The 12,383-nt window shown below is 37.5% G+C and overlaps 1 protein-coding gene across 2 annotated transcripts; it reads right to left on the reverse strand.

Annotated features, from left to right (window-relative positions):
* Positions 1 to 1,679: 1,679 nt before the first annotated feature.
* LOC145771838 (pyrethroid hydrolase Ces2e-like) lies at positions 1,680 to 11,507 on the reverse strand. Of its 2 annotated transcripts, none has more exons than XM_082583573.1 (9): positions 11,316 to 11,507; positions 10,217 to 10,412; positions 9,682 to 9,878; positions 5,623 to 5,786; positions 4,568 to 4,713; positions 3,720 to 3,944; positions 3,111 to 3,267; positions 2,624 to 2,870; positions 1,680 to 2,254 (listed from the first exon to the last, which is right to left on the reverse strand). In XM_082583573.1, exons 1-9 carry the CDS (start codon positions 11,468 to 11,470, stop codon positions 2,086 to 2,088), a joined length of 1,656 nt encoding a protein of 551 aa, XP_082439699.1. In that variant the 5' UTR covers positions 11,471 to 11,507; the 3' UTR covers positions 1,680 to 2,085. The 2 variants fall into 2 exon arrangements, with proteins under 2 accessions (XP_082439699.1, XP_082439707.1); XM_082583581.1 differs by having other exon boundaries at positions 3,720 to 3,940; positions 4,564 to 4,713.
* Between the last annotated feature and the right edge of the window lie 876 nt (positions 11,508 to 12,383).

Raw genomic sequence — 12,383 nt, forward strand, 5'->3', positions numbered from 1 at the left:
TACGTAGGCTAAAGCAACGTGCTTTCAAAAACCAAAAAACCAAAGCACCTATAAAAAAAACTATTTAGGTTGGTTTCTAAAATGAAAATAGATTGGTTGCAAACGTGGCCTATTAGAGTATTATCAGTGCTACTGCTAGCAGTCACGGTCATTCTTTGAAGAACTTAGCCATCAACTCAAGCTAAGGCTAGGACGGTTCATGTTCAAATTACTGACACAAAGTCGTCCGCCCGATAGCTCTGCTGGTTAGCGCGTGACTTTGTGAACGAAGAAGCTTCAAGATCAAGCGGCGCTGGTTCGAACCTCGGGGTGTGCGCATGAGTAACGCATTCTAAGATCTTCTCTCCATTCAACGGCACCTAATGGATGGAATAATTCCCCAGCAACAACACTTCAACAATCGGAAATTTCACTCTGTCAATCTCGATAACCGGCCCTGAGCTTCTAGGCCTACAAGTCAAAAGCTTCTACAAGTATGCGAAACTACCAGGATTAACCTACAGTATCAAGGCTTTGTCAGCCTGAGGATGAAAATTTAAAGCCAAACGAAAGCACAAAGCTTTCTCACTGAAGTTGAAAGTTGGTAGTTGCTACTTGTAGCGGTGCTACTTAATAGTTATCTTATCCACTAGATGGGAGTAGATGAATCATTGTGTTAGCAGTGAGTTGCTCAACTACACACATCGTCAGTGGCGGTTCGTGCCATGGGGCTGCAGCCCCACCTGAAAGAAAGAGAGGAGGGAAAATATGTTTTCCTCTGTGTTTGTCCGACCCGGTTACTTTTTTCACTAAAGAATTGCGGATTGAAAATTAAAATATTAGAAGTTTCGTTGGGCAACACCGATTTTGGGCAAACTTCTTTGCAGACCGAGATTCTGGATTTCACGCGGTCTGATTTTCTAAAAATTATCCTTGAAGCTCCACCTCTTTTGGTATTTTACAGCAATTTTTGAATCTGTTGGGGCTGCATAGAAAACAGCCCCACCTAACCGAATAACTCCACAGACTTTTTAAAGTTAGTTTTTATTTCGCAGAGTGGCGATGAGCCATGAATGTAGAAGTGTTAGCTGTAGAGTTAGGGTATTCAACAGGATATAGGAAGTGCTAGGGCATCTCAAAATAACTTGAACCTTGTATGCAAGGGCTAGGCTAGTCAAGATTAAGCTCAATACTACTAAAGTTTGTCTCCGAAGCAATGCTGTTAGTTTTTTTAAATAAAGCTTAGAAATACATCAACTTTTCAACAAAGTTTGAATGCATTTTTTCAAAATTTTGGGTAAAAACATGCTTAGAACGCACCAAATTTAATGCGATTTTTCTGTGGGGAGACCCACCAGACTCCCCCCGGGAAGTCGTTTGCAGCCCCACTGCTCACAAACAGCACCAGCCGCCACTGCACACCGTAACCGACCTTACATCACTTTTCGCCTTATGTCAGTTCTCAGAACCAGATGTCAGTTATTTTAATTATCGGACAATGGTAGCTTATACAGTACATACATGTTTTTATTCCTCCATGAATGATGTTCCATCTCCATCTTACCGTTTTAAGTAATTTGAGAAATTTTATTCCGAAACAATGAATAATTGGCCAACAGCTAAACTGCTCTTAAGAAAGTCTTCTATTTACTTATCTAGAATAAAAAAAACTACTTTTTGACAACAATTTTTATATTTATTGCTTGCAGTGTGAATAATAATAATAATAATTAATAAATACAACGATTTAAGTAGCTCACGTCATGTGTACGGGGGCAATGGCATGTAACGTTAAGCAAAAGCTACAGTGGTTTGGAGTAAAGTGGACTTTGTTTTAATAGATTAAAATAAATTGAAGTTAACTACTGTTATATACTAGTTATATCGAGGAGATAAATCAGGAGATAAATCAAGGAGACAGTAACCAGGAGACAAATCTGTTTTTTGTTGTATAATAGTAACCTACTCATTAGCATCGTCATTAATGCCCTGATTTAATAGCCTACTACAGCTAACTAGGCTACATGAAATCATCGCCCCGAATTGAAATTGAGAATTGTTGTGCAGCGACCTAATCTAAATCAATCTTAAATGAATATGAAAAAACTACGATGTTTCATCAAGCATCGGTTCTATATCTTTCATCCACAATTTGAAACGATTTGAAGCCAATCCTTTCTTGACAGAACAAGGTTGTTGAACCGACAAATAGGTTTGTTCGTCAACCGAGTACATAGGCCATTCTACGGATACCTTAGAACCTCTGCTGGGATTCCTAAACAAAAGCATGATTGTTGACGTAAATGTGTAACCGTAGGCAATTTGTTGTCGTTGATGCTGTTATATTCACGGCAGTGGAACCAATCAGTTAGCCTACTGACTTCAAGAATAAACAAAAGAGCAGGTGTTTTGGCTGCATGCTTTGAAATATCGAGATAGTTTAATAGGTTATTTCAAGACTGAATAGAAATTAAAATAAAGAAGACTATATGTACTGAAAACATTCTTACATTTAGACCTATTGAAAGGAAACTTAGATGCAGCCGAAGCTATTGGTATGGCCAGCGAAATTGTAGCCTAGTATTTAAACTTTTTTCTATAAACAAATTCAGTGGCCAAATATATGCGCCTAATGACAAGTTACCCGGTTTTTGCAAAGTTGGTCAGATACGTCATCCATTCTTTGCTGAGCTGTTTTTCATCCTCGGTAAACTTCACGTCGAGTGAAAGTTTTCCTTCATCTAATGGCACTCCAAAAGTAAAAAAGATGTCTTCACCGTGATCGCATTCACAAAATGAAGCTTTTATCATTTTTTCTTGACCGTATTCCAAGTCGTGAAAGCAGCGCAGCGACTGCGTCATGTTATAAAGGTAGGTGGGATGATTAAATTCTGCAATGCAACAATAGTAGGCTATTTTATAGGATACGTTTTTTCAAAATAACGTTCTAATCTTTGACAAAATAATAATTCAAAACTTGATGGCGTATGGTTATTTGAGTAGGCCTATAGTTGTGAAATCGTCGACAACTGATTTGATGGCTTTTTTATTTGGTTCAGGCATACCGGTATGCACAGTGTTTGAAGATGTAGATTAATAAGTTAGTGAAAATTATAGGATTGTTTACATACTTGCATGGTAGTTTGCGGTTTCAATAGTAGGAAAGACAAACATTCGATCTCCAAGCGCCTTCCCATACATTTTACTCCACCTCAGTTTGTCATCACTTGTGACTTCATCAGCGTAATGTTTCTTAATTTGGTCTACAACCGAATCAGGAAACTTAGTCTGGAATTGTAAAAACTGTAAATTATAAACTCTGTGCGGAGAGTATTGTAAGCAACATAGCCTCCACACTGTAGGCCTACAGTAGGCTATATACTGTATATAGTAAACTGCTGATAGAACCACTTGAAAACTAGTTGGTCAAAGTTATTGCGCTCAATTTGTTAGTGGGTAAATGTGATATTTTTCATTGTTGTCACATATCATATACAGGCGTATTTGTGTTTGTTTTTGCAGTTGTAGGCTACGATCGATTACACTTTCCTGATGAGGACATACGTAGAGTTTTGCCGAAGAATGTTTGGACTTATAATGTACTATTTTGACCAAAATAATCAAAATCGGGTAAACGAGAAAAGAAAAATTAATTTTTCATCGCGGCGATCTTCATTCTGGCCGAAGAAAACATTAACTGGCAGCCCTGTGCCGTGTTATATTTTTGATTAACACCTTACCCTGACCATGTATTCAAGAGTTGGCTTTATTGATGCAGAGAAAATTTCTTCACTGATCCCGTCAGCAAATCCAGCTGGCTGCATAACAGTCATGACACCGCAGAATTCTGTGTTGTTGCAACCAATGATCAATGGGACGGGGGACGTATTTCCTTCTTGCAACAGTTTTTGAGGAGAATCCGGTAAAAACTTTCCATCAATGCTTGGTGTAAAAAATGCACCTTTCTAGTTCAACAAGAACAATTGATTAAGCTTTGAACAAGTGATATATTGTATGAATTCATATTGTACTTAAATCAGACTATAGTTACTTTCAACAAGCCATTTCATTGAGTGATGTCACATCTTTTGAGTTGTTTAACTCTAATTGTGTAGAAAAAGTGAAAGGAACTTTGATGCCCTTCATAACTGGCTGATGTATGCACTTTATCACTGGTAAAATACGCAACTTTTTCATGGCTTCAGATAAAAACACGTTTTATTTTTTATTTTGTGCTTGCTTTATACAAATTTAACTTCATCTTTTTCAATAGAAAATGCACAACTCATGCATGTTCTTCTCTGGTCGTATAAAGTTGTTTCACGTGACAAACTGTGATGTCATTTTAAACGTCCTGTAAAGCTGTTTTATGCGACAAATTGTGATGAGAGCCAAACAAAATCCAAGCTGGATTCTGTCATAAATTCAATTTTAATTTATCAATTAGGCAACACAATGAAAATTGAGCACTTTTAACGGACTTCCTGGAAACGTATAGCGGACCTCTGGGAATCTGAGGACTTAAGGCTCTAAACCATATCAACAGAACAGCAGTCACTTGTTTACAATGCGTTAACCCATAACTTGCCTTCATTACATCTTCTTCTAGTTTAGTCAGTTCGTCAGCAGAAAGAGACTTTAGCTTTGCCACAGTGTCGGCCTGAGAGGTTTCTTTTATATTCAATGCTTCTAGGAATGCAGACATAACAGGAGCGTTATCTCCACATGGGTAACCTTTAACACATAAGGACAATTCGAGCATGTAATCATTGCTGATTTATCGATTTAAAATTAATTGTCATTCCTACTTAGCTGGTGAAATTAGCTACTTCTTCTTTAGTGCTCTATTTTTTTCAAGACGTGAGCAATGATTTTTCCAAAATTCTCTATTTATAGCAAACCTCAACATATCCATCTCGGAACACGACGTCATGCTTTTATCGTTCAACAAGCTGCACAGTCTTACTAAACAGAGAGATCACCTTTCTTTTCCCAGCATTTCTCCGATTTTTCCAGGCCAAAACAGCTCCTCCAGACCCCCCCCCCCCCTTCCGTACGAAGCGCCTCAATAACCTTATCTGACTTTGTCGTATATGCTTTTCACCAAGGTTCGGCTTGTCTTTTTTTTGTTTTTTTTCAATACTTCTTCATTAGATATTTTTTCTTTCTATGTTATTAACCTACATTTAAGCATTCTAGATTAACCTACATTAAGTTTCTCCGTTTCTGAAGGCAATGTCCATGTTAAGCAGTCATAAATATACCTCTAGTGTCTAAAAAAAATCAACTGTAGGTTACTTCACTTTTTGTTGTTTTGTCATCGTTTGACAGTTTGGAGTAGAGAATCTATAGCCTTTTAAAGTAACATCACTGATTGGGTACATCACTAGTAGGGTTTAAAAAGGCGAAAGCATCTGGTCTTTGGCCTTACTGTCCAAGACATCAAATCTCAAGTACCTACTAAATATTAGAAGTAGTAAAATGTTTATGTAGTACAAACATTTTATTTAAAAGAAGTTAGTATTGGCCATACATACGTAAAATAATATTTAGATTTATGAAAATAAGTTGGTCTTAGCCTACCACGTATCCAAGATGTTATATTAACATATAAGTTAAAAGCTGAATAAAACTTTAAATTACCTTTAGAAGATACGGTGCCACTGTGAGCGATAGCGCGATGAAATAATCCACGTGACAGTGGAGAAATCATGTGAAAGCAGACCGACATACTTCCAGCACTTTCACCAAATATAGTTACATTGTTGGGATTTCCTCCAAATTCGCTGATGTGTTCTTTCACCCACCTGGAGAGATTTGTGATTTTATCAAAATTCAGTGTGTGTGTTCTCACAGTAAATGATGCTTAAGCTGCATGGCCCAGTGGTGAAAAAATTGGTACGATTCTCATAAGGGTGCAGATTAGGGTGCGGCTGGTGCCCCCCAAATTATAAAAACTTGAAAAAACCAAGATTACTTTTTAGTATGGGTGAGGTTATGCTTAAGAAGCATAAATATGAAGTTTCAAGTAATTCGGGTAACGTTTAGGACCACCTCCCCCTCGTCGAAAATATTACGAAAACCATTACAATGAAAATGGTGTATTGGCATGTTTTAAACAACAAATAAAGTCACTTTTTTGAATCACAACGTTAAAAACCAAGACTTTGAGGGCTTGCTATGGTGTCGCTAATTAGGTGCTTCGTTTCGATTGTTCTCCACCACTTGCAGCACATTTTGATACCGTTTTTCCATTTTTGCGGTAGACAGGAAGTCAGTGGCCAATTTTACCCCTTTTTCTGCACTATCATTAACAACATGGATGTTTTTAATAATTTCCTTTCCTGCTGAGTACGATGGAATATCATCCCATTGCTCTACAGGAAAACTGAAAAAATCAGTTGGAATATTCAGCAAGTTGAAAAATTGCCAGGTTGAACTGCCAACAAGTGAGACAAGAGTGGAACTTTCTGTGACAGTGGGCAAAATTGGCTTCCCAAATCCAATTCCATGTTGTTTTGAAAAAAACAGTTACTTTTTCGAAAGTGTCCACAATTTTCTTGTTTTCTTCTTTTCATCATTGTGCACTTGGTTGCTGAACAGAGAAAGCCCTACTAGTTCCTCAGTAAGATAACAGGTGTGATTTGGCAAAGAACGAATTGCAAACTTGGATACATCTTGATCAGAATGTTGGTTACATGCATTCCACAGTGTCAAGTCATTGTGTGGGGCATCTTCAAAAAACTGAGCAGTATACCACCATGGCAAGTAAGTAAAAGTAACGAACTCCATAAACCGATTGATCTTTTCAACTTGATGACTTGCAAATATTGCTCCTTTCCGCAACTCAGTGATAATTTTCTCCTCAAAAATGATCATTTTTAAACAATATAATACAAAATTTTACACATCCAACGTGCCTTATGGAGGGCACCAGGACTTTGGATGGTGAATTGCATATTTCCACCATCCAGATACAAAATCACTAGTTCCAATAATTCTTTGTAATCACCTCTTACTGGAGATTTGCTTTGAAGTATCTTGTTGAATAATTGAATGATTTGAGGAGATCGTTCGTCTCGTGGAGCATAATTAAAGTTAGTTGAGTCACCGGCTGTTAATGATCGAAAGTTTTCTCTGAATCTTGCAAATACCAAAATTTCAGGACTCTTTGATATTTCAATTTTAAATCAATCCATATGTGGCTTAATACAACTTCCCTAATGTGGTGACGACATGCACACCAAAGAAATTGCCGATTAAACTTTTCCTGAATGGAAATGCTGCCAGCCGTTAAATGCCCAGTATTTACAGAACTTATGTCGAAAACCATGCACTTAATACAATCTGTGCATTTCCATTGGTCCAATAGATTACATGTTGCATCCGCAATCAACTTCCCAGCTCGGTCAGTACTGTGCCTCGGCAAACTGGGAACACCCAGCAGTTTTATGCCACCTTGTCCTGGATGAAAACAACATATATATGAATACAGGTGTTACAGATAGCTTTATCACTGGAAAAATTAAATGCACAAGCTGATTACCAGACACTAGAACTGGAAGTCTATCATCAATATCATATTCGGATACCAAAGAGGTGTTTAGCTTTCCATCCCAATGTACTGTAAGTTTCCTGTGGTTGGAGGAACCCATGATTTTTTAATGTTCTCAACTGTGCTATCAATGCATTCAACACGATATCTGCAGAAGCAAAATAAGTTAATGTGACCATACTGATGAGAATTGATAATTCAGAATATTATAAACTATATTTCTTTAGTTGTCTACTATACAGAATACAGTAGTACAAGTTAAAGTAATTTCGCCTGAATGATTGCGTTGCATCAAGATTAAATTTGGTAACATCTCCGTCGCAGCTACTAATAAGTGATATCACAACTGACGATAGTTTTACAGCCCTGGGCAAGTTCATTCCTTACTGCAGAAGAAACTAACTTTCGACATTTCAGCACATCATGAGGAATTAAAAGCCATTCACCTGGAGCACAGTGTGAATTTTTACAGAAATTACATTTAATATGATTTAGGCATATTGCTAAATTGCATTCATTTTCTATTTACAGCAGTATATGAGCTTATTCACTAAAATTACTAACCTGTTTTCTTCATACGGCGATGTTTTCTTTGTGAAGGGCTGAAGGCCCAAGTGAAAATTTTTCCTCTTCATTGGGTTCATTAAAATGTTCTAGCTGTAAACTACTATCTTTTTCCAGCGTACTCCTGGCTACTTCAATGTTCACTCGCTTTTGTGCCGCATTGCGTCTTACTGCTGCATTTTTATTTGGTTAAGATTTTTGTCAACACCAGCCATGACTGCCAATCTGTCTGTCTGCATTGATATAAGAAATTGTCTGTCCTCATCATTTCGGAGTGTTTCAGAGCATTTTTGGGCCAGAATGGCATTGTTTTTTCCACTGATTCTTTGTAATTGTCAATCCTTTAGGTTTTCCTGAATCGCGTATTTTGCTGGTATTTTCAACAAACTTTGCATATCCTCATACAGTTTCACTATACTGTATAGGCTACTGTGCCATTTTATTATTGGCTATAATCGGTATTCTTGCACAATTGTATATGGGGACGATATAGTGTATGACGTATAGGCTCCAATTTGAGTATTTTAATTGGGATGAGGTGGTCCTAAACATCAACTATTTTAGCTGAAACTTCATATTTTTGTTATTTGAGTAGAACCTCACCACCAAAAAAAAGTAATCAGAAAAATATTTATATGGGGGCACCAGCCACACCCTAGTGCAGATTCGATGCCGCTCAAGAGCGTGATGCGGCTGTGTCTTTGGCAGGATTCCTGATGACATGCTTGAAGGTGGACTCGAAGATTGGCTTTCTTGTCTTGCCATTTACTCGTAACTCAACTTAAATTTTCAACTACTTAGCGTAAGCCTGGATAGGACAAAAAGTGCTACACAAACCGTAAATAGGCTATGCGCTGTTTGCCAGCCATATACAATCTATAATTGTCTGCCAGTAAAATACCGTATGCAGAATTTACCCTCCCGACGTAAAAGTTGCTCTACTTGTCGAAATCCCTTTGTAAGGGCACTACAATATGGTTTCTAGAAGGCATTTGCAACATTTTTAGACCCTTCCCCCTTTCATCTGGAGTGCTTTCCAAAGAGGGTGCTGCACCTATTGTTATACTTAGCGTGTTTCTATCCTGATTTACGGAATTAGGCTACAAGATTTAATATCAGAATATCCCTGTCGTGTCTTCCTTAAGCAAGTAAATAAATTCTATAAAAGCTAAAATTAGTTTTATTTGGATTGTTCCCCGATGTCAACGGAGTAATTCTTCATTCATGCGTTGCGGTGATGACACAATATATGTAGGCTACGATTTGTCCACGGTTCCTTTATGTTCATTTGTTGAGTCGTCGTGGTATGTGTATTATTGATAACCAATGCGCCTTTGCTGATTAGACGTTGAGCTGTTGAAACGAAGAAAATTAAGTAGGCTACATAAAATTTATTCAACTCAAACGATATGTTTTAACCTATTTGCAGAGATGTACGTATAGGCCGCAAATTCTACTTTTTTTACAAGTTGCGTTGGCGCATACGGCGTATGGTTTTTCGAACGTTTGCGTTAACGCTGACGGCGTCAATACTTTTTGTATGCGCGTACATCACTGCCTATTTGTGGCCTAGAAATTTTTACTTTAACGCCATAACTTGATCCAACAGCCCCACATTTCCTGGATAATTGGAGTCTTTTCCCATACAAAGAAATCCAAAGATTCCAACTCTATAATTGGGCACAACAACCACAACGTCATGGAGTCCACTTAGTATGTGTCCATTGTAACCAAATTGAGAACCAAAAATAAATCCTCCTCCATAAATCCAAAACAAAACCTAAATTCAAACAGACATAGCTAAAAACAATTGGTTGGTTTAGAATATTTATCCTCGGAATTAAGTTATTTTTGGAAGTTTCGTATACTTGTAAAGGCCTTTGACCTCTGACGCAGAGTCCATTACCAAGATTGGCAGAGTGAAGTTCCCACTTGTTGTTGCTGGAGAATTATTCCATCTACTGGGTTTCGTTCAATGGAGAGCAGTCATTTAAACTGCGTTGCTAAAGCGCACACCTCAAGAAACGAACTAGCGACGCTTTGATGAGTAAACCACTGAGCAAATGGAGCGGAAAAGTATTTTGTCCAAAATGCCTGATTATTATATTTTACAAATACCGGTAAATTTGCTGATTTCGAAGGATTGGTTGTGAAAACTCTCAAGTGCAGACAATCTTCATCGACTTCACCATGTTTTGCATCTAGTTCTGTGTTAAACATGAAATACTTTGCAAGATTGTTTTCCATTTCCCGGCTTTGTTGAGGACCCGGTGATTTCTTTTCCCCATCACGAATGCCTGTCCATGGCTCGGGTCTGTGTGTTGAATAAAATAAATTCATTACTAAATAATGTTTAAATATCTTTGTTTGGGGAGTCTCCTCGTTTTGAATAGCTTTCTCTAATGTTGTCTACAGGTTAATTTGAATGAGTCTGCTTTGACGAGTAACCAATACTAAATTCGACTAACCAACACCTGAAAGGATTTTAAACAACTATCGACACCACGCCGACGTTGATGTTGTTGTTTGAACCTTTGGTTCTGTTCATAGCCTTTTCCACTCGATTTTATCTTTTTTTTTCGAATTGTAGCCTACTGAGAGACATCTTCAAGCCATCTGGTCTTTGATCTCTTCCAGATGTCGATAAGCAAAACTCTTTAGTCACAAAAAAACACTCCCCTCTACATTTTTTAAAGAAAGACATTGGCTTCCTTGCCTTCCTAGGTCTTTAAATGATCAGTAGTGTTGTCAAGGAGGTCAAGGGGATACTTCTAGACACAGGGGAAAAAAATCACCTCGTATTGTTTGCAGTTCTAATAATTTTTGGGTGTCTTGCTTTGGAGGCCCGTGATTTTCATTAGTACCCGGCCTAAATTATCCACTTTTGTATTGAATTGTTTTTTTATTGATCCGAGTTACAAAATCAATTGTTTATTTAGCTGATAGATTACAATTATCACAATCTTTGGGGCTATAATAGGCTATAAGCAAATTGTTTCGTTTCGAAATTAAAAAAAAAAGATACGGTAAATGCTTTATTTTGAAATTAAAAAAAAAATTTCCTCTAAATGAAACATTTTATTTTATTTTAAACTGATTTTCACAACAAACCGCTTACGGTACATCCCTACCACACGTAAAATAATTTCTTCAATCATTTTGTTGTAATAAAATATTTTTACATAGCTCAAAATGTTTTAAAATATTTGGCGCTCACTTGCCAGGAGGCTCGAACCGCAATTCTCCGACTGGTGGTTTTGCAAATGGCAAGTTGTTGTAAATGTAAACTTGTTTGCCTTCAGGTTGTATGTGAAGTGTACGACCTTTCACTTTCCCAAGCTTTGTTTCAACCACAGGACAAGTGCCTGCCATTGTTGCAAGGTAACGTCAAAGTTTTACGAACTATCGACACTCTACTAAATAGCCAATGCAGTGTTACGGTATTATTTATTGTCACTCTATAACTGCCGAGGTCTTTTAACAACAGGATTCATTTTCAATTTTTTTATCAGATCTAAGATGTTATCACAATAATACCCGACTCATCCTCACTGCGTTATACAAGAAAGAACACAGTCGGTACCGTTTAAAAGTCTTCGGTTTGACCCGACCTGGAATTGATCTCAGACCTACCAGCACTACAACCAAAGGCGAAACCTCTCGCCACTGAGATGGTAATACTACTTCCACTGTATTGTAGCCTGCTCGTATGTATTGTACACTTGGCACAAGTCGCAAAATTAAAAATCGTTGGCTGCAAGTTTTAATATTGATAAGTGCGTTTAAGCATACATCAGACTGACAATTACAATATGTTGGCTTCTCTAACGTAGTCTAGTCAGTGCTTAAATAACCTATAATAGGGGACGACTCACTTCTACTGTACAGCAGCTGCCAATTCTTTCGAGAACTCATTATGGGATAAAAAAAATCTAAATTAAAAAGGATAATCTTAGACACAAGAGAGCAGCAAAATATTCCCAATTGCACAGTGGATATACACTTAGCCTGACGAAAAAAGGACAAGGCCAAGCAACGACTGTCTAACTCTAGGAGAGTGTGCTTGATCAATGCATTTCAAAACCAACTCCCTCACAAGTCTACAAGTATGAGACACTGACAGTCTTAATTTTCCAAAAATACTTTTTCAGATTGAAAGACACCGATCTGAATATAAATAAACATGAAACCTTCAGTCTACACAGTCTACAGTTCCTTAGAAAGTCTCTCAGTTCTTGTCTGCCAGTGATATAGAAGCAATGCATAGATTCAAACATGCTTTAGC

This window comes from Aplidium turbinatum, chromosome 1 (genome assembly GCF_918807975.1).
Source record: "Aplidium turbinatum chromosome 1, kaAplTurb1.1, whole genome shotgun sequence".
NCBI lineage: Eukaryota > Metazoa > Chordata > Ascidiacea > Aplousobranchia > Polyclinidae > Aplidium > Aplidium turbinatum.